We start from the raw sequence: 23392 nt of genomic DNA on the forward strand, positions 1-23392 counted from the left end.
AAAAGAAAAAAAAAGAGAGAGAGAGAGAGAGGTAACGTGAGAGGCTTGGAAAGAGTAAGTTTACTCTTTCCAACTGCTCACAAGTTAAATTCATCTTGGTTAATCCTAGTTGGAATAGTGAAACAGAATTCAACCGTGTTTCGTAAACCTCCATGAGGGGGCTCCCTTTCATTCCAAATTCAGTGTGTGGAGTTCCAGTGCTTTTTTCTTTTTCTTTTCTTTTCTTTTTTTTTTTTTTGGCAGTTTTTACGTTTATTTAAACAGAAAATGTGCACACAAGCTGTCTACTCATTTTCTTCGCTGCGCAGCCTGGCATTGGGGTTGATGACTCTGATGGCCAGTTGGGCAGCTCTTTCCACGATGGCTTTGCGGTTCTTGGAGGAAACATTGTGAGCGATCTCAGCACAGTAAGATTTGTTGCACATCAGCAGCACTTCCAGTTCCTTGACGTTGTGGACCAGGAACTTCCGGAAGCCATTGGGCAGCATGTGCTTTGTTTTTTTGTTGCTTCCATAACCAATGTTGGGCATCAAGATCTGGCCCTTGAATCTTCTACAAACCTTACGTGAAGGGACGGAACAGAGCACGTTGCCTTATATCCCCTCCAGAAATTGGACATTGTTCTCACTTAAGATTGTGACTAGCAAAAGTCCTTTTTCTGTATGCCTTTAGCAAATAATCCTCTTAAGAACCTCAAAAACTCTGTCAGTCAGTTTTGAAATCCATTTTTATGGGGCAATATTATGGTCGCACCACAGACAAACAAGTGATAATACATGCATAAGTCTCAACTATAACAGAGTGTGGGAATGTAGATAGAAGCCACTTCATGGGGGGACAAAAGAAATTGTCAAAGGTTGGAATGCTTATGGAAAATCTATTTTGTGCTAGGTGTTTTATAGATGTTTAATTTAATCTTCTGTAACAGAGATTGGTAAACTGTGGCCCAAAGATCAAATTCAGCTAGCTGACTTTTTGTAAATAAAGTCTTATTGGAACACAGGCATGCTAATTTTTGTTGACATATTGTCAATGTGCTTTCACCATACAATGGCAGAGACTGCATGGTCCATAGACTTAAAATCTTTACCATCTGGCTTATTACAGAAAAGGTTTGCTGATCCCTGCTCTATTGCTGTGTGAGATGGGAAGTATTTACATTTTACAGATGAATAAACTGAAACTCAGAGAAATTAAGTAGCCCAAAGTCACACTGTTAATAAATGGCAGAGCTAGAATTTGACTCAGGCTGACCTTATTTTCAAAGCTCTCACTCTTTCTGCTATTGTTGCACACAAACCTCCCCAGTTTATTAAGTGCCTATGTAGGCCTGGTGTTTTACATTGTGAATCTTATTTATTTCAATGAATTCAAACTGCTGTGCATTGTTTTCAAGGATCTGCACAATCCAATTTCAGCTTGATTTTCCTGCCCCATCTCCTACTCCTCCCCTAGTGGGCCTAGCTAAAGTCGACCTGGTGCTGTTGCTGTTCCCAGACACACCTTTCACTTCCTCTCTCTGTGATTCATTTCATGATTCCACTACCCAAAAATAAACAGCTCTCTCAGTTTTCAGAACCAGCCCTGTCCTCCAGGAATCCTACCTTGACCACCCGCTGAGAAGCGCTCTCTCTCCCTCTTCCGACATGAAGAGCAGTTATTCTTCCTGGTGGTTTAGTGCTTATCATATGCTGCCTTGGATTATCTTTTCACAGGCATGTCTTATCTTCCAAAGGAGGCTGTAAATTTCCTGAGTGTGAGGACTGTGCACACTCCTCTCCACACCCTGGTAGAGTGTGTCATCTGCATTGGTGTTGTGTAATGGTAGGTCAATTTGATGAATGAACACTCTTTCATTGAAATAAACCTGGCTTGCCCTTCCACACAACTCAGCATGTAACCGAAAGCACAAGACCAGCACCTGGATGTGGGGTATAATGCGTGATGAAATGAAGAAAAATGCAGGAAAAAAGTGTAAGGAAATAAGCATCTCACCTTTATTTTTAACTCTTTAACCTGCAGCGTTAAAAAAAAAAAGTAGCATTAGCTTTCCTTTCAGCCATGTGAGCTAACAGTGCCTTTCCCAGGACAGCAAAGTGATTTCCACCATGAGATCTGGAGGCAGGCCTGGGTTGGAAAATCTCTGCTACTTATTGGCTGTGTACCTTGGGCAAGTTACTGAACCTCTCTAAGCTTCAGTAAAGAAAGTAATAACTGCCTAATTGGGTTGATGGGAGAAGCAAATGAGGAAATACCCTTAAGACTTTTAGCTCAGTCTCTGGAATATATTATGCTCTTAATAATTACCAGCTATTATTTTACCATAGCACCATCCCTAGACAGGCACCAGATCTAAATATTTAAGACCAACTGAACTCAGTCCACCTACTGCTGTGCACTAACCATCCTTCCTGACTGTGTGATCAAACAACACTACTACAAGGTGGCCCACTGCAATCTGAGGGCTTACCAAGGAAGGGGATGATGAATACCCTACCCACAGCATCTATATTTTAATGAGACATGAGAAACAGGAAAACATATTTAATCTCTTTCCCTGCTCTCTAAACACTACTTATAGCAGACATGTAGTTCCTTCTTTAACTTTAGGTTTTTTTTGTTTCTTTTGTTTTGTTTTGTTTTGTTCTTTTTCTTTTGCTTCTGTCAACTCTACTTAACATGTAGTTCTAAACTGGAGATAGAATTAAGAAACAGTCATGTGTCCTGGTCTGCTAATGCAATGTCTCAGGGTCTTTTGGGTAAACTCTCTTTGGTAAAAATATCTGCCACCTTCTAGAGAACCCAGTACCTCCGCTTTGCTCTACTGTTATCTTTAGACCTGCCCACCCATTCCTGTCTTCCCTACACTTTCTCGGCTGGTTATCAGTTCAGGGCACACCTGAGTTTTCAGATTTAAGTACCAACTCTACAATAGGATGAGGAACTGGGGTTGACGTAAGCAACACACAGATAGAGAAGCTACTGCTATTAACCATTGACCAGCTTGCTTAGCTGAACTCTGGCTTGACAGCTCGTATCTCTTTCTCTTTCCACTTGGTCTAATTTTTCAACATTGTTCTTAATAGCTGCCTGAACTCTTACAATAGTTACTCCCCTGGATTCTGTGCTTACAAAGCCTGTCACATAATCCTTATCTCTAGAGATCCCAGCCTGGTATAAACTCTTATTCTGGCTTTCTAGCCTCTTCACATGGAGGAATCCCAAATATTCTAACAGATGTAGCTAAGAATATAATCCCAGGAAATCATTCGTCTCCCACCTGGACCTGCATTCCATTTCCCCTCCAAAAAAGTCTTGATATAGGATATATAATAACTCTCCATAATGCTTCCATTTATTTTTAATGAGTACACAGGGTGACTGGTTCCTTTTTCAGTTGACCTTTTGAAGCTGTTAAACTGGTTTCTCTATATCAACAGCTGAAACAAATGGCCATGAATAAAATCTCACAGGGGAAAAACGTGAATGGAGAACATGCTGGTATAATTTAAGCCCATAAGACACAACTATACAGGACAGAAGTCCCCATTGCATGGACATGGATGGAGGGAAACATTTTATAGCCTAGTCTGGGAAATCTCTATACATAACTGTAAGTGTTGATAATTAAAGCAACTATTAAAGAATCCATCGTTAATGGATGAAGTGCCTCCAGAAGCAGCCAAGAGAAACTGAAGCTGTCATAGTGAGTCCTACAGTAGGAAAGGGAAACAAAGTTTGAAAAATAAGAGAGCTAATATAGTTAAAGTTGTGAACCAGAAAGGATTTCTGGTTGAGAAGAGTCAGGAAGTTAAGCTGGGAAGTGAGTGCAGCTGGAGTACTAACTACACGACAAGGGAAGGTCTACTTTAGGGATCAGGCCCAGCAAGAGGCTCAGCGAGGTTGTGGGGAGGGAGGCTCACAGAGCCAGGGCACCGAGAACTGGCCAAGACTTACCTCTACTGGAAGAGCACCAGCTCTGTGTCTACTCTGGGTTGTTGTCCACCCCTTAAAAAGTTTCTGCTGGATGAGAGCGTGTGGCTCCTGAAGAGTCCCTCTGAGTTTTGTAGAAGAGAGAGGGAGAGGGCTACATTTCTGGAGGGACTCCTGAACTGCTCTGTGTGCAGCACAGCTGGAAGCACTCGGGGAGACAGGCAAAGCATGAAGCAAGACCCCTGTGCCAAAGAGCTTTAAAGTGGGGAGACAGAACCAATACATTGCATGAAACATCCGAAGAGACAATGAAAACAGTATAAAATGAAACACGAGTGTTTTGTGGTCCAGTTTATCAGAATGATAGGCATTCATGGGGGGGAGGAATATATAGTAGGGAAAGGGGAATTTAGAGATAGAGAAAAAAAACCCTGTAAAATGGAAAGCTGAGCCCCAGCCACTGAATAGAAGTCTTAAGAGTGAGATCCAGTCCCTAGATAATTTGGTGTCCCTTCAAATTAATATCCTTTTGCAGCAAGAGATGTGAAAATTGATGATTATTTTCATTAATAAAATAAAATCTCTCTTTATGCTCAAATAGGGGATTTGCTATATGCACTAACTACAGCAGAATATTCTACTTATTTGGAATTGTTCTTTGCTTCACAATTTTTCTAGTGTCCATAACTAGAAAGCATTATTCACTCACACTCACCAAGGGCAAAGATAACTTGCTTGGTATAGTTACACAGGCTTGGTCAAAATATCTTTTCTGAAAGTGCTATGAGGATAGCAAGACCACTGGTGGCATATGAAAAGGGAACTTTATTTTTTAATCTAAATACTTAACGGTAATTCCTTCATAGCAAAAATGTATTTACACATCACTTGCAGAATCTGTACACAGGAATATGTTTTTAAAGTTTCTCCTGTATTAGTTATTTATTTATTGGCTCTCATACCAATAAAACATTTGCCACATTTCTATAGTTTTTGTTCTCTCTTCAGTTTTCATTTCAATTGTCCAATTAGATAATCTCAATGGGAGATATACTAAAGGAATTAAAATTAATAGTCTAAAAAATATCTTATTCCCTGTGCTATGCCACACATTGTTCAGTTTCAGAATTCAACTGCTGGCTTCTGGTCTTCTTGGGATTGGGATAGGACTCTAATTACACCAAGAAACATGCATGTATATATCACAGATAAATCTGCAGCCCCAGGAGTGTTTTTACATTTCTATCCAAAGACACTTCCTTCTTAAGTGGGAGTAAAAACTAATTTACATTTCATCACTTGTGTTGCAGTGTTGGTAAAAAGTTGAATTAAATAGCACTGAATCTCTGGCTAATTCCAGTAATATTTTAGTGCCTCCATGAATTGAGGCCTGGGGCAGCTGAGTCTGCCCTTAGTCTGGTCCTCACTTGTAACCATGCCCATGTCACTGAAACTCTCTAAACTCAATTTTCGCATCTGTAAAATGTGGATATTAATATCTACAGAATCTACTTCATAGGGCCACTCAAATCTCAAATGAAATAATGAATGTGAAAACATTTTTGCAAAGAGGACGATGTTGGATGTGTGTAGGCTATTATTTCACTAGTGAAGGAGAATATGAGATTATTAAAGAAATATTACAATGAGAATCCTGTCTTACAAGACTCCTTGACTTCTTGTCAAACAACTCTCTTAAATCCATGGTTCATAATATATGAGGGAGTGGGGTGTGATTGGAGAGAGCAATGGCTTGCCCGTGTGTGACACTAGGTCAAGTCTCCAGCACTGTACTAGATTGAAATGCATGAACTTGGGTAAATCACTTAACCTCTTCAATTTCTTCATTTGTAAAATTAGATGTTTGGATTACAACCCTTATGTATTCTAGAAGTGTGGATAGTATGCTTTTCAGATTGAGATACTTAGGATTTGCTGAAATATGCATACTGCAAGCCCAAGCACCTGTCTTCTTCTTCTTCACTGATGTATCCTACAGTGTCGTACACTAGGCCTGATATATAGCAGTGCTCAGTAAAAATATATTTTGAATATAAGAATGACAGTTCAATCACTGTATCAACTGATTTATGGGGTAATTTTATACAATTTAATGTACTTTTATTTCTTTCAACAAAGGTGAATGATTAAATATCAAACTCCATGTAATTAATAAGAGCTACTTTTCTGAAACTTATTACTTAAGTAAGTCCACAAGTCCAAAAAATGATTCTGATTTTGGCTTGAAGAAAAAGACCAGCATGCCTTAAAAGGGATGTAATATTTAAATTCAGGATTTTCTGGAACTTGGCTCTATTGCCTTGTCTATGCAATTTCTTCTAGCAGTAAAATGTTAAGATCTAAAACAGCCAACTTTATTTTTAATCCTTCCCACCCTCACCCTCACCCCCTCATCCTGGACCCATTTTGGCCTTCCAAAATGCTCTGTAGCTCTTCTGAGTGACAAGTCGTTTCTAGGATCAGGATCTTTAAGCTTAAGATTCCTTTGACCCCAAATCACTTCCCTCCTTCCTCTGTACCTGGCCAACTCCTCCCCCTTTCAGGCTCAGCTAGAAACTTTGTCAGAAAATGTTTCCTCATCCCTAAGACTATGGTAGGTGCCAGTAGCACCCTGGACATTTTTCTAATGTAGTGTGTCTATATCAGGTCATTTATCACTTTAGATTGTCATTAAGCAATTAATGTGAAGAAGGTCAGAGCACAGACACTGGAGCTACACTGTTTGGGTTCTGAGCCAACTAGAAGATGAAATGAGCAAGGAAGGTAAATTAGGTGAGGGTGATAACAATACTACTTGCCTCATAAGGTTGTCAAGAGTATTGAATGACTAAAGGGTTCATATACAAAGCATATTGAACAAAGTTTAGCACACAGTATCAGAATCAGCAAATACCAGAATATCTGAGATTCTGATTCTGGCACTAAATATTATTATTACCTGTTTGGTCAACTCGAGTATATAAGCTCTTTGAGAGTAGAAACCATATTTTATTCACTATTGTATTTCTAGCACTGCAAATGCTCCATAAATATATATTGAATAAATAGATTTATCTTTTCTCCTTCACTGAAGTCATATCCCCTTAGTTGATCAGAAACAATAAACCTGGTGATGAAGCCACAATGCTCCCAGAGAAAAGACGAGTAGGTTGGGAGTACTAGTCGAGTCAGTTAGATGCCAAAGCAGTTTTGTTGAGAATAGGAGAAAGTTTTGGTGACACCACTTAAAAAGCTGTGACTGGTGGTACATTATAAGAAAATTAGCATGCCAATGGAAGTGAAACTGAGACTACTGAGTGTAGACACAGTAAAAGAAAACAAAGCAGTTTACTGCCTCATTCAGCCTACAGGGCTGGAGTCATTTACTTTTAGTCTATCTACTGGTATAGAGAGTCTGTATGTCATTACCGTGATACTGTGTCCACTGTCCACTCCTAAGCATGGCTCACAATGGCATTCTGGGTCTGTTCCTACTTCTCCAGTCTCAGGCAATGTCCTTCATTTCAGCTGCCCTGTCCCACCTTTCATAGCATTGCAGGTCTTTGCTCTTACCTGAAGTGCCTGGCTCCTTCCTCAGAAAACCTACCTCTACGCTTAAGACTTGGCTCAGGTGTCACCACTGGGGAAGCGATTTCTGACACCCCCAATTTCTTCAGCACCCATTATCTGCTATGCAAGCTCAGTGATAACAGCTCTGTCTCCTTGCATGGTTATCATTCTCTCACTGGATTGCACTCACGGCTTGAGTCTTCATTTTGGTGTCCTTTGCACTGAACACTGTGGAGGGAAGAGAGCAGGTGCAGATTAACACAGTACATTTTCTACTATTGAATGAATAAATGGATGGAACCATATTTTGTTCACCGTTGAAGGGATGGATGGATGGGGCTTCCTGGCTTTCGCTTTCACACTCTCACTCTGAATGTTCCCATTTTTTCTTCTTGTCATGTGGACTTAAATTCAGCCTCTGAATCTGACTGCTGAACGATCTTGGGTAAACACAGCCTCTCAGAGCCTTATTTTCCTTATTTGTGAAATACAGATTATGTGAATATTAAACAAATTAGATAGTTCCTGGTTTATAATAAATTTCATGTAAATGATCAGACCATCTGCAAGTAACATTTTTGTATCTTCATTTCTAATCTTTATACATTTAACTGTCTTTTCCTGTTGGGTTGGAATAGATTTCTAGTACCAAATGGAAGAGCAGCAGTGATATTGAGCATCCTTTTCCTGTATCTAATCTGAGAGAGAGAGAGCATCAAAAACTTTCCCATTAAATCAGATACAGATTTGTTTTAAAAGCTTAGTAAACTAAATATCTTTCTAGTTTTTGGAGTGTGGAGGTGAGTAAAATCTACACCTTGACCTATGTTATCTGCTTTTCCTGTAACTCACAATTGATTTTCCTTCTCTTCCCAACCTTGAGGGATTAGAGGTTCCAGGCTATATGAAGCCCAGCAAATAAACAGTGTCTTGGCCTTTAGCTAGGAGAAACATTTGTAGAAGGCAGGCTGTTTTAGAGCCAGTCTTCAGCCCAGCTAATCCCAGTGATAACATCCCCTCCTCCTCCCTCCACTTCCTTTGGGAAATACTTTCACTTTCCCCTTCCCTAAATTCTCCTCTAGGGAATAAGATATACTTCAAAATCTGAACACGTTAATGAAATATGCACTTCTATACATTACGTTTCAATAAAAATTTACTTTGAAAAAGTATATCTGAGAGAAATTGTCCACAAATGAACAGTGATGTTCCTCACAGCTGCTTTAAAAATATTCATTAAGTGTATTCAGCAAATTTCTTATGAGTTCCTACTGTAAAAGCTGAGCACAGTGTTGGACTCTTGGGGCAAAATTAGGAATGATACAGACATAGAGATCCCTACTCTTGTGGAGTTTCCAGCTAGTTTCAAGAGTGAAAAAAAAAAACAGGTAAACAAAATTTGAAGCGTTTTGAATAGAAGAAAACAAAGGACTAGTAGAAAATAAAGGGGGGCTACTTTGGATAGAGTGGCCAGAGAAAATTGCTATAAGGAGGTGACATTTAGGTTTAAGATGAGAAGGAGCTACCCACAGAAAGGCTGGGGCTGGAGGTGGAGTGTTGACTCCAGGCGTAAATGGGGGAAAGGCCCTGATCTGGGTGGGAGTAGAATGCAAGTCTTAGGACTTAAGATGAAGCAGCTAAATGCCACCAGGACACAAAGCAAAACATAAGATTGGAAAACCAAGCTTATGTTACCCACTAATAAACCAACCAGGCTAAACAATCACTTTAAGGATTGAATTTGTTTGTTTGTTTTTGATAGAGACCAAGTCTCACTTTGTTACCCAGGCTATAGTGCAGTGGCATGATTATAGCTCACTATAGCCTTGACCTCCCGGGCTAAAGCAATCCTTCTGCCCCAGCCTCCCAAGTAGCTGGGACTACAAGAATGCACTACCATGTCCAGCTAAATTTTTTATTATTTTTTTTTTTTGCAGAGATGGGGTCTCACTATGTTGCCTAGGCTGGTCTCAAACTCCTGGGCTCAGGGGATCCTCCGACCTTGGTGCCCCAAAGTGCTGGGATTATAGGTATGAGCCACTATGCTCAGCTTTTTTTTTTATTTATTTTTTTCCCCGAAAGAATCAATACAAGAATGAAAACATGGCTGAGTTCTCCTAATAGGCACTTACTGATCCATGTGTCCCCATCATTTATGTGCTAGAAAGTGGTCAGTTTACCACACATAGTCCTAATTCTCCAGCCTGGATTATGGAGTTAGAGAGCTAGCGGTGGGAACCACAGTGTCTCTAATAAGGAAAAGAACATTTCACTGGAAGCTGTTTTTCATGTGAACCTACCCCTTTTCCCCTGTCTTGTTCTCACATCCCTTTTTCCTGAGTAATTTCACCATGAAAAATTCCAAAAAACATTAAAATTCTGAGTTTGCTCAGAACTATTTCTGTTGAACTAGGCAAAAATCCAATTCAAATCAGATAAATAAAATGGTGGGGGAGGAGAATTTAATGGTTCCCAGAACTAAAAAGTGCAAGGATAGATTTCGAAATGCTTGGAATGAAGAGCTCAAGTCAATTTCTCTTTTTCTGTGTCTCCCTGTCTCAGCTCTTCCACTCTCTGTATTGACTCCACATTCAGGCTATACATTCCAGCATGTTCAGCTTAATGTTATTTTTTTCAACTAGCAATTCCAACAGAGAAAGAGGGCTTCTTTGATGTTATCTTCTGGGTCATATGCCCGTCTCTGACACAATTACTGGTCTGTGAGCTATGGAAGGCACTGATTGGCCAGGCCTGGGTTATAGATCCAGCCTCAGAACTGGGCAATGAAGTGGTAGAGGTAGGGAAAGATAGACCCTCTTCCAGACAGACTAAAGTTGAAGAAGGGGTGGTTCCTCAGAAGGAAAATTAGAGTGCTGTTACAAGAAAGTGGGAATGAATGCTGAGCCATCAAAAAACAGTGGTCGCACTCTACAGTCCATCTCTTGGCTTCTCTTCTTCCATACAGTTTTTAAAATGTCCCCACTTAATAGCATGCAATTATTCTACATATGCATGAAAATGCATTCACCCACAATCCAAAGGGTAAATGCATTTTCACATGTCTAACTTGTTTCATTTCTCTTGTTTTTGCTTTGTGTCTACCTCCTAGTCCATTACCGTTAAGTGATTTTCATTCTCTCTTTCTGACAACATATGACGAAACTACAAATTTGATCACTCCCTACATAGTATAAAACAGTAGAGGGGAAAATTGAGTAACTCCTACAGGAAAGCAATGAAAGGGTAAATAATCAGTATGGAGACTGTACCATGGGATGTATTACATTCTGCTAATTAGAAACGGCAAGAATTATCTGCCTCACAGGAATTGAGTTCTTTGGCCAATTTAGCTACCTTCAGCTTTACTCTCAGAAAGGATTCCTGTTGACTATTTTCCTCCATGATCACAACTGTAAAGGGAATTGAGGAGGATTCCCGTTCTTGGGACTGAATTGTTTTAGCCACCCCCCACTTTCTCTTGTATTTCAGAGGTATGGAGTCTATCTACGCTCTAGACCCTGTCCTGGGAGTTTCTGTCTTTTAAGGAAAAGCCTTAGAGATGACTCATTTTAACAGTCTTCAGTTTAACAGCCACCATCTTGGCCTCTGCCTAGGGCAACTTGAAATAACTATCTGCAGTTGAGGAGGACTAATGGAGTGGCCTTTTGATGCAAGGTGGTGTCCTAGTAGATAGCTCTTTAATTAGGGTGACCTGCTTTAGAGCTGTCATCTAGGTATAATTATTAATAGCACCCATCTCACACTCAGAGTTGTCCCATTTTGATAAGAAATTATATGGTCACCCAATTAAAATGGGGTTAATTCTTCCCTTCCTCTGGCAGGAACAGCACAGTAGGAGGAGTTTGATGTAGACTCAGGAGACGGTCTTTCTATTATCAGTTTTTTACCTTATGCCTTTGCTGTCACTGTGCAAGAGGCAGAGGATTTTAGTTTTCCAACGTGGCATGGCTCAATATAACTGACTCCGGACCATTTGGGTTTGCTGGCTACTGGTAGAAAGGGAATCTTTTAATCACACTGTAATTTTTTTCCTCTCTGCTACTACATAGGCCAGTTTCAACATTAGCATGGCTTTTTCTTTGGAACATTTATAAAAACTGTAAGTAGACCAAACTCTCTAAAACCCTGACATTTGTCAGTCAAGACCTCTTAAACTCCACCCTGGAAATGCTGGGGTCTGAAACCTCTCACTGAGTTTCCTGGCTACTGTATCACAAGAATTTCCAGTTCTCTAGACTGGCACAGAGGGATCTTTCCTACATTCACCATTCCTTAACTCAGCCAATTTTACATTTAAGGATCTGCACTACAGCATCCCACTTCCAGCTATATAGAACTCTTTTGGCTGCAAGAGATAGAACTTAACTCAAAATAGCTTAAGCCCGAAAGGGAATGTTTTGGCTCATGTAACTAAAAAGTCTAAGGGTACCTTGGCTTCAGGCATGATCAAACAAGTTATAAAAATTTGCTTATGCGTACATCCCTTCCCACATCCCTTTTCTAAGCTTTGCTTCCTTTAATAGCTTATCCCTCATACAACACTGAATTGGCTAATTGACAGGTCTTGATCACTACCTACCAATGAAGTGGAGGTGAAGATGGGCTCTGCCCTTCTCTAAACCACAAGACCTAAGGGTGGAAACGGGGTTTTTTCCCAAAGGTGCTGTTACCAAAAAAAGGGAAAGGGATGCTTGCTAGGTTAAGAAAAACAACAGAGGTCCATCCATTTTATACTTGAAAGCTTAAAAAAATGTAAGCAAATCTGTCCAGGCTCAACTCTCTGTTTGAAAGATGAGGATGAGAATCATTATTTACTTTGCCTCAAAGTGGTGAAGAAGAAGAAGAAAAGGGCAAGGGTAAAAATTTTTTTATTTTAAAAATGAAATGAAAATCCACAGGCTTGAAAGTTTAGACTTTCCTGAAGTTGCGGTGTGCCTTTCCAATCTATTGTCAACTTGGAAAAGACTTAATCTTCAACAGTGGAGGAAGCCTCCATTCTCTCCTTTGATTCACTTGTCTGTCACCTTCCCCTGAGGGCCTCAAGGGCAGGAGAGAGCATATGACAAGGAGGAAAGAAATGCCATTTCCTTCTGGTCTCAGACTCTGCGCGTCTTAGCTGGGATTGTGCAGTTTGTTCATTTCAATCTCAACATTTTCAACACTAAGTTGCAGGAATTAGTTAATTCAACAAGTATTTGTTGAATAAGAATCCCTTATCCTCTTTCTTTCCTCTTTGCTACCCTTTGCTTCTCTTCAAGACTTTTCTCATCAGCATTTAAACATCCTTAAGGCTCTCTCATCTTAAAAACCAAACAAATAAAACCCCCACAAACAGAAGAATGTCCTTTGATCCCACTTCCTTCTCAGCTACCATCCCGTTCACAACCAAATTTCACACACTACGTGTCTTCTTTACCGTCTGTATTTCCTCCCTCCCAAGCCTTCCTCTGGCCACTCCTGTCGACTCCTGCCACTCACTGGAATAGAAGGCTTATGGAAGGAGCCCCACTTTTACAGAACACGAACCCCAGTATAAGGCAGTGTTATAGCCCTTAAACACTGTGAAGTAATTGTGTGACATCTGTCTTTTCAACTGGAGTGTGGGCTTCTTGGGGGTAAGACATAGCTGGTGGTTACTCAGCAAAATATCTTACTGTTGAATGTTACATGTCTACTCCAGACATGGAGACTAGCATGAATAAGTGTTAACTAAAACTTGTTGAAGTAACGAAATATCTGGGATTGGAAACAAAAGGAAGGGACAGGTTTGGAATGGCGTGAAATAATGAGTGAAAGTTCAATTATTCTGAGCTTAAGTTAGAAGTGTAGGAGAAGGAGGAGAGTGTGTTGTGTTAAAAGCAGGGCAAAAAATAGCTTCAATGGGCAATGTTACACGTTAAATGCTACAAGCAAGTATGTCATGTTTTTCAGATTGAACACTATTAGAGGCTACTTGATTTGCAAAACAGTAATCAATTCTTTGGGGTGGAGATAGGGAGATTAGTTTCACTGGAACGTTACCAGGTTGAGAATGTGAAGGAGCAGTAATTTGTAGGGTCCAGAAAATGCAAGGATCACAGCACAATTAATTTAGGCGGACAGTCAACAGAGTGGGCATGCAACAGGACCTTTAGGGTGGGCATACAACAGGAACTTTCGGGAGGTGGACAGTCCTATCTGCATGCTTCTCATCAATTCTACATTTTAATCCAGCCCATCTTATCCCTGCGGTTAAGGATCTCTAGAGAAAGAGAACTCTAGCATAAACTTTACTTAAATGTAAGCTAAACCCTTCACCCAAATGTTTTAATCATATGGATTTAAAATGTGAAATGACAAGTGGAGGTGACGTAATTATGACCTTATTTTTTGAAACAGAGTCTCAATCTGTTACCCAGGCTGGAGTGCAATCACGGCTCACTGCAGCATCAAACTCCCAGTCTCAAACGACCCTTCCACTTAAACGACCGAGTAGCTGGGACTACAGGTACGCACCACCACACCCGCTATTTAATTTTACTTTTCGTAGAAACAGGGTCTCACTATGTTGCCCAGGCTGGTCTTGAACTCCTGGGCTCAAGTGACCCTCCCACCTCGGCCTCCCAAAGTGCTGTGATTACAGGCATGAGCCACCAAGCCCAGAGACTTGACTTTTCTTCCTCTCTCTCTCTCTGTCTCTTCCCTTTTTTTTTTTGAGATGGAGTCTCACTTTGTTGCCCAGGCTGGAGTGCAGTGACATGACCTCAGCTCACTGCAAGGTCTGCCTCCCAGGTTCACGCCATTCTCCTGCCTCAGCCTCCTGAGTAGCTGGGACTACAGGTGCTTTAGTAGAGACGGGGTTTCACCGTGTTAGCCAGGATGGTCTCCATCTCCTAACCTCGTGATATGCCCGCCTTGGCCTCCCAAAGTGCTGGGATTACAGGCGTGAGCCACCGCGCCCGGCCTCCCAGAGACTTTTCTATCTGATTACTTTTCAAACACATTCTAGAGCATCCTAGAACTTGTCCTTTCCTAGTTCAGTTTATTACATTCTGCTCATGCTCCTGGAGAGAATACAGCTTTTAGTCATTTAGTCTCTATGTGGTCATTCCTTGATTTTCTAAGGGTCCTGAGTCTATGGTCCCAGAAATAGACAAAAACGTGTGCAGGGCATCATAGACTCTTGCTAGGCTGGAAGTAGGGTTCCTCTCTTGTAGCCAATGCCCTCTTCTCCTCACTCTTCCACTTCCCAAAATACACACACTCAATATACAGTGGCCAGCACATCTGTTTTATAGGACCAAGAAACTGAATCCTAAAGGTTAATGAAGGAAAGATACGCAGAAAGTCCAGCACTTTCCTAATTCAGCAGCACACAGGTTTTCACATGTCTAATATTTAATTTACGTAATTTATTTTCAATCTCAATTTAATTGCTTTTCTTGAAAAGATGTTTGGGACAAGGCCAACAATGGAGGGAGGAATGTCACCGGGTCGGGATCTGGAAACAATCAGCTCTGTATGGTTTTAAAGATGAAGCGCCAAGATCTTAAGGAACCTGAATTCCTGGTGAGCAATCAAGTTCTTTAATCGGCCCCCAGCAGGATGCCAACGGCGTAAAAGACAAAAAGAAAATCTATTTTAAAAGATAGATTTTGTGTTTTTAGATTAATTTTTAAAAAGCGAATCCATCACAAACTTTCCGGTTTTTAAAGAAAAGGCCTCTCCCACCGCAGAGCCCTCTCGCACCATGGGACAGATCGGCGGCAGCGTCCGGTGCCGCGAGCTCGGAGTGCGGCGCTGGGATCTCGCGTCCTCCGCCTCCGGAGCAGCAGGCTCCTTGAGCGCCGCGGGGCGGGGCGTGGGGCAAGACCCGCCGGCCGCTCCCTTCCCCACAGCGCTTAGGGAAGCAGCGAGCGCCTCCCCTCCTGTCTTGGAGTCCTAGCCTGGCCGGAGATACCTCCAGGGCGCCCGCTGCTGCGGTGGCAGGAAGTCCCCGGGAACTACAAATCGAGGCATGCTGGGAACATTCTCCCGCTCCTCCCAGGAAATGTCCTTTGTCCAGCCCTACAGGAAGCCCCAGTGAGGAGTCAGCCGGGCAGCCGGCCAGCGAGCCAGCCAGCCAGCCAGCCAGCCAACCAGCCAGCCAGCCAACCAGCCAGCCAGCGGGCCACCCAGCGGCCGCTGCAGCCGCCGCCGCCGCACAAGGGCAGACGCGCTGCGGTGCGGGGCTCGGGCCGGGGCGCTCGGTGCCCTAGCTCCTCGCCGCGCCAGCCGCCGCGCAGGTAGGAGCGTGGCTGTGGCTGGGCTCAACCGCCTCCCGGGGATGGGGCTGATCGGGACCAGACCCGACCGCTGCAGGGATGGGGTGTGTGTTCGAGTGCGGTGGCGGAACGGCTGGGCGAAGTTGTGCCCCGTAAAGTGGACCGTTGTCCGCTCCCCTGGGGCGCAGGGCCCCGGGCTTATGGGGTGCTCTCGCGCCCCCAAAGCTGGGACTGAGCTCCCTCAGGGGTATGTGGCGAGGGGCGGGGAGGAGGAGGCTGAGACATGAGGGAGGAGACAGCGATGCAAGAGGGAATAGGACCGTCCCGCCGACCACCGAAGGGGGCATCAGAGACCCTCGGAGAAACCAAGCTCAGGGAGGAGCTTGGAAGGCAAGGAGAAGCTGAAGGGCTTTGTGTGCAGCTGTGGACCTTGACGGACTGCGCTCTCCTTGCCTTGTCTGTCCGTGCCCCCAGTCCCATTGGGGCTAAGGGAGGGTGGGGGGCTCCGAGAAGGCAGGAGAGAGGCGGCAGGTCATCTTGGGTCCTAGTGAATGAAATGTGTGCCTCCCTTTTCCTCTCTTCTCCATTCTAGCCCACTCAGATGAGCGGCTTTGGGGCTGCCATCAGACCCGGCAAATGACACAATAAGGACGGGTGGGTGGAGAGATGGGCAGCATCTCGCAGCCCAAGAGGGGTGGCCGTCTAGCCCCGGGAGGCATTCCAACCACACGTGTCCATGTATGTAGGTGGTGGGGTGGTGGGCAAAGCTGGAACCTGCACCTCGCGGGGATGCCAAGGCTCAGGATTGTGCATGGAGGCACGGGTGAGGCGCGTGTTGGGAGGAGTGGGTGAGTAAAAGGTTGAGGGGGAGCAGCGACGCAGAGGCGCTGAGTGTACCTTACGGCCAATGTACATTATGGTCATGCATCGGCAGCCGACTACCACTTCCTCTGGGACTTTCCACGATTTTCCTTTTTCCTAACCGCCCCCTCCCCCCAACTGCCCTGCCTCCCCAGCAGGAGTGAATCACCCACCCCTTGCTTGCTACATGAACCCTGGGCTGAATTGAAGTTGGTGATGTATCCCTGTCCTTGTAGCGGGCATGTTTGTCCTTAACCTGTAGGATGACACCAATGCTCCGCATCCCCTACTGCCTTACCCTCCTCCCTCAAGACCGAGCGTCTGGTAAATGCGGTTGGATAATGGCTAGCAAGTTAAATGTCTTTGAGTAGCTGTCGAGGATGAGTGGGCAACTTTGAACATAGTCCAAGTGTGACTGTTGTAACTGAACTCAGCATGCCTAAGGGGTCACACTCAATATATCTCCTTTCTCCCCTCACCTGATTTTTTTGTTGATGTCCCCAGCTGTTTACCTTCTTCTCTCAACAAGCCAACATGTGGATATTATTTAATGTGGAATACATTTGAGGAGCCAAATGAACCTTTAAGAATGCCACTTATATGGCCAGGCAGGAGTATGCAAGGCTCATGGTCGAAAGAATGATACTGTAGGGCATGGAGAGAGCCCTGAGCCTGATATAAATGGCTTTGGAGGTGAAACAAAACATTTCTTCCCTAGCTTCTTTGGGAGAGGTGAGGCATTTGAACTGAGATAAAGAATGGAATCGAGAAAAAAAAAAAACCCAGTTGTTTAGGATGAGGGCATGAGGATAATGAAGTGAAGGGAAGAGGCTCTGTGAATTTAGATGATTTCTAGTTAGAACATATTGGGGGTGTGTGTGTGTGTGTGTGTGTGTGTGTGTGTGTGTGTTGGAAGTGGGGCTTGTTGTTAAGGGAAAGTTGATGTCAAAAGTTCAGCCATGCCCAACAGAGAATAAGATGGCATCCTACTGAACAAGATCATAAATATGAAGTCAGGCTGCCCTTTACATTACACAAAGGAACACATAGATGGCTTTTCAGAACTACTGGGATAGAGGGGTAAATGGATGCTAGTCAGACAGAAGAACCGGCTGGATTGAAGTGGTAAATAGTGACCTCATATCAGCAGCATGACTAAGGCTCATGGAGTTGCATCACATTTCCTCTCCCTCCCCCACCAAAACTCTTTGAATTTCCTCAGAATCTACATTTTTTGCCTAATTACTAGTGTCCTGTGAAGGGAAGGAGAAAGGGTAAAGGTTGGTTGCAAGGATGATAAACTAAGGCAAGAAGGAGCTTGTCTGCTTATGTAGAAAGAAAAAAATAGCTGCAGTGTCAGTAAGAGGTCTGGAGCTCGAACCTGTCAGTACCTTTTCTTTGTATCTAAGATCCTACTTCTTTTTTCTTTTCTTTCACCTGCCCCTTAACAGGTTTCTCAGTACCACACACGATGTAGAGTTAATGTAATCAACAAAAGTAACTCCTTACTTTGGGATTTAAAATTCTACTCAATTCAGTGCCTACCTACCTCTCTCCTTCACTGGACCTGTGCCAACCCAATTTAGTACCCATCCTTGGAGCAAATAGCTCCCCAGTCCTTGAAGATGCAACAGACATTCTTCTGCCTCTGTGACTGTCAGGTTAAACCCCATGCTTGCTGGACATCCCTGTACCCGTCCCTAATTATTTTTGTACATATCCTGGCCCAGCTGATTATCTCCCTTATAGAACTCTTCCCAAACTTTGCAGTCAAAATTAATCTTACCCCTTGGTAATTTGTATTATTTCAATGACACCTGCTTTAGGTGTTAATACCTAACAAGTGCCCAAAGGATGTTTGATTTGAAAACATGAATAAATCAAAGAAGGAGTGAAAGGATAAAAGAATCTTAATTATCTTGCCTTTTCTTTAGAAAAGGGGATAGAGCCTTTCTCATAGACCTGTGATGATTCATCGCAATTGTGAAAATAAAGCATCTGGGACATGCCAGACTGAGGCTTTTCCTTTTGCTCCTGGGTTAAGAGACCCTAAAAGTACCTATCATAGTGTCTAGTACAAGGACATTCACAAAAAGTTTGTTGAATTAAGTTCTTTGCCAACCTACATTTTAAACTCTCAGGCAGAATATGGAGTGGATTAATCCCAAGCAAATAATCAAGAATTTTTGTCATTGTCCTAGACTGAAGAAGGTAACTGTTTCCATTCAATTATGAAGGTACAAAGTGCTCATTAGAAAAGCAGCACTACGAAGACTGTCCTGCTATTTGCAAGTAAGCCAGACATTTACCATTTTTATAGCCCAGGCAATCTATGAGGATTAAAATGTAGCATATAGAAATAGAAAACAAATCAGACTTTCAAATTTTCCCCAAAGACACTACAATTTACTAGTCCCTCACTTACTTCAAACTGGGCAATTTTTCATGCTTCTTTTTATGTGATTACAATAATAGTCGCCACTTATTGAACATCTGTATATCAGCTACTAAACTAGGTGATTTACATGTTTAATCTGATGACTTACATATTGTTATCTCCATTCTGAAAATGAGGAAACTAGGGCTTGGAGAGAAGGTAAGAAACTTGCCTGGAGTCCCAGATTCTGGACTGAGTGGAGATTGGAATTTAGGTCTGCTGACTGCCAAGCCTGTTCAGAATTTGCTTTCCATGGGAGAAAACTGACAGTTCTTCGTTCCTTCTCCTGAAGTCCTCCACCTCCCAAATTTCCTACCAGTAACATTGTTATGCTTCTAAAATCATCCTAATGGATCTTATTCTGAGAAGTACTGTTTTTTTCATAGATCTGTTATTTTTATGTCCTTAAACTCTCATGACCATCAGTTGGAAAGGCCAGGTTCACAACCCCTAATAAGACCTTTGGATAAAGAACTGTGTGTGTTTGGAATTCTTTTCTTTTTTCTCCCAGTCTGTCTGAATTCCTCTTGCCAGGCCAAGCCTCACTTCTTTTGGGTAGCCTTTTTCGGCTACACCAGGCCACCCTCAGCCTCTCCCCTAATCTCTTGCATTGTTTGAAATTCTGCAGTTCAGTGTTTTCTTAATGAAAGTAGACTTGAGTGGGTTCCCACACGTGACAGGGACTTTATGTCCAGAACACAACCTGGCATATGGTAGACTTTCAGAAACTGAGTTAATGATGAATTGGTAATGACTAAAATGCAGAAATGGAGGCATGAAATATTATTTGCATGTTGATAGTTTGCTTATATTGTAGAAGAGGGATAGAAAGAGAGGATAATTATTTTCTTAGTTAATTTTCACCCTTTTCATGTAACTTCCAAAAGAGGAAAGTACCTTCTGGAAATATGCCAGAGCAGACCACTGTAAGCTGAGTTTTCTGAGCTTGACTAACACTGGCACTGAATGATTATAGTGTTTAATGATTTTGGGTAGCGGGGTGGGGCATTGTTTAGTACCTTTCCCTTTGCTGTCATGCCAAATCTCTCAGATGTCATGCACATCTGAGAAAATCAGAGGGGTTTCACTGGCTGCACTTATTGGGGGAAAAGAAGGCTAGGGAGAGGAAGGAAGATAATTCATTCTGTTTTCAGCAGAGCAGCAAGATTGTTTGGGATATAGATTTGGCATTCATTACATCATGTATTGATAAGGGATGGTTAAAAGATAGTAGCTTCTTGTCTTTGGGTGGAAGAGAGTTTCACCTATCACTAGATTGAACCCATTTCCTTAGCTTGACTAAACCTTTTTCTCTGACCTCAAGGGTGCAGAGAGCTTTGAAAGCCCTGATATAAACACAGCGTGCTATGGGTTGTTGTAAGCACATTAGTCATGTTAAAGGAGAATAGGAGAGTTCTTGACTGAATCTATTCAGCAAGTCATGTCCTGTGCATCCATAGGCCAGCAACAGTGTTCCAGCAGGTGTGTGAGAAGGTCACATGCGATACTTCAGATTTCTCCTTCCCGTGGAGGCTAAATTTGCTATGAGTAGTTAAAGGGAAAGGGCCTACTTTTTATTCAGAGAGTTACTTCAGATATACATGGTCTTCTGAGAAGTTTATCAGGATCTTACCATAATTATAAAACAGGAATAAACTCTCTGGGTTTTATTTGCTAAGAAATGTTTTGCTTTGGCTCATCATCTCAGAGCTATTTCATGTGCTTAGCACATCTTTGATGCTTGATGAAGTTTAGCAGGGCACTATAGGAAGACTTTTCCAGTTGTTGAAATTTTTTGTCCCCCATACCTGGAAGCCTTTGTGAATTTCAAAGAATCACTTTATTTTTGTTTTGCTAGTTTTGAAAATAATCCTTCAGGCAGGTATTGACAATGATTTCTGATAATAGAAGGTGGTTTAGAAAGTAGAGGTGGTTTAGAACGTGGTTTAGAAATAGAAGGTAGAATAGAAATTTCATTAGAATGTAATCTTTACAACAGAGAATCTAGAATAATGGGTAGTGCATGGTAAGGGTTTGATAACTATTTGTTGAATGAATGTGTTTTTTTAAAATTTCATTTTAATTTGTTCCTAAAATGATGGCACAGACAATTTTTTACAATGAGGTGTGGGTAAGGTTGTATGCTTATAAATTATATAAGCTGGGGAAGATAGCTTACATATATGTACATTATGTACATATGTATATATAATTTCAAAAATATTTTAGAGCACTTTTAGGTTCACAGCAAAATTGAGAAAGTAGAGTTCCTGTCTGCCTCCGGCCCTCACACATGTACAGCCTCCCCCACTCTCAGCATCCTGCTCCAGAGTGATACATTTGGTACAACTTATGAACCTATATTGATACATCATTATCACCCAAAATCCATAATTTACCTTAGGGTTCACTCTTGGTGTACATTCTATGGTTTTGACAAATGTATAATGACAGGTATCTACCATTATAGTATAGTGCAGAATAGTTTCACTGTCCTAGACACCTTCTGTGCTCCACTTATTTATCCTTCCCTTCCCCTAACTTCTGGCAACCACTGATCTTTTTACTATCTCCATAGTTTGCCTTTTACAGAATGTCATATGGTTGGAATCATACAGTATGTGACCTTTTCATATTGGCTTCTGTCATTTAGTAGTATATATTTTAAGGTTTCTCCATGATTTTTCACGCCTTGATAGCTCATTTGGTGTTGTCGTGTTTTGGATTTTGGCCATTCTAATGAGCGAGTAGTGGCATCTTGTTTTAACTCGAAATTCTCAAATGACATTGATGTTTGTATTAGTTCATTCTCATGCTGCTATGAAGAAATACCCAAAACAGGGTAATTTATAAGGAAAAGAGGTTTAATTGACTCACAGTTCTGCATGGCTGGGGAGGCCTTGGGAAACTTACAATCATGGCAGAAGGTGAAGCAAACCTGTCCTTCTTCACATGGCAGCAGAAGAGAGAAGTGCCAAGCAAAGGGGGAAAAGCTCCTTATAAAACCATCGGATCTTCTGAGAACTCTCACTATCATGAGAACATCCTGAGGGTAACTGCCCCCATGATTCAATTACCTCCCACCTGGTCCCTTCCATGACATGAGGGGATTATGGGAACTACAATTCAAGATGAGATTTGGGTGGGGATGCAGCCAAACCATATCAGTGTTAAAAATCTTTTCATGTGCCTATTTGCCATCTGCATATTTTCTTTGGTGAGGTGTCTGTTCAGATCTTTTGCCCATTTTTAATTGGGTTTTAAGAGTTCTTTCTATTTCTTGGTTAACAGCCTTTTATCATATATATTTTTTTGCAAACATTTTCTCCCCACCTGTGACTCTTTTTCTTGTTATTTTTTTTTAGTATATGAGCTTTCCCCATCTTTTCCTTTTTTGGGGGGGAATGTGTGCCAGATTTAATTTAATACAAAACTAGTTTACTCCAGAACTGAGAAACCAAAATATGAAATTAACTTGAAGACACACTCCCCTTTTACCACCCCCCTTATAACAATAAGCATCAGCTGAATTTAACCAGACTGCAGCCACAGCCTACACTAGTCTGGGGGGCAGTTGTCACAGGACATCCTTTGTTTCTGTTTCTCTACTTCCTAATATGTGCTTGTGTTTATTGATTGAATTGGTGGTGTGGTAAGTATTCCTGGTCAACACTTCCTGTATGGCATGTAATCTTTACTAACTTTCTTAAGAGCCTTCATTTGTTTCCCAGCCTAATTCTGGACCTTTAGGGAAAGGGTTTTCTAGGCTGATGATTCTATGTAGGCGAGAAGAGAAATCAAGAAATCCATGCCTTTCTTGTTGTAGTAAGAAAAACAAAACAAAACATGAAACTCTTGAAAACTGCCAGAGAATAAAACTTTAGTCTGAATAGCCACTCTTAATGTTAAATGCAAATCTCCCTGGTATTTGAATGCACTCCCTGCCCTGCCTCACCCAGCAACTTCTTTAGTCTCATAATTACTTTGAAGGTTAAATGTTGGTCTTTCTTCATTCATCATTTAATTTCTGTGACTGCTAGTCCCAATTTTCCTTGGGTGGGAGAGAAGTAGTTGTCCTGTCATAGTGGGACAGTCTGGTAGCATTCCCCACAATGAACATAAACAGCACTGTGGCACCTCTGTTTGCACAGCTGAATCAAGGGTTAAACCCTTGGAGTGGAGGGAGGACCCACACAGGGGCATTTGATACAAACAAAGTGTGCTGGTATTTGGGCCAAGAGATGTAGAATTCTTTTTTGAGAATGGTCTGCCTAACTTTTGAGGCTAATTGCCATTTCCTGTCATGGCTACCTGTTTAGCAGAGTAA

General features: G+C 42.0%; 2 protein-coding genes across 2 annotated transcripts in view; one reads left to right on the plus strand and one right to left on the minus strand.

The window, feature by feature from the left end:
- Positions 1 to 284: 284 nt before the first annotated feature.
- LOC131383578 (large ribosomal subunit protein eL32-like) lies at positions 285 to 10905 on the minus strand. Its single transcript, XM_058439735.1, has 3 exons — positions 10827 to 10905; positions 7694 to 7731; positions 285 to 560 (listed from the first exon to the last, which is right to left on the minus strand). Exons 1-3 carry the CDS (start codon positions 10903 to 10905, stop codon positions 285 to 287), a joined length of 393 nt encoding a protein of 130 aa, XP_058295718.1.
- A 4749-nt stretch (positions 10906 to 15654) lies between these two features.
- The window catches only part of ZNF697 (zinc finger protein 697), a 29344-nt gene continuing 21606 nt past the window's right edge, over positions 15655 to 23392 (plus strand). Inside the window, exon 1 of the mRNA XM_032154851.2 lies at positions 15655 to 15788. The gene's annotated coding sequence lies outside the window, so the exon portion shown is untranslated. The remainder of the gene's footprint in view (positions 15789 to 23392) is intronic.

This window comes from Hylobates moloch, unplaced genomic scaffold, assembly GCF_009828535.3.
Source record: "Hylobates moloch isolate HMO894 unplaced genomic scaffold, HMol_V3 SCAFFOLD_5, whole genome shotgun sequence".
NCBI lineage: Eukaryota > Metazoa > Chordata > Mammalia > Primates > Hylobatidae > Hylobates > Hylobates moloch.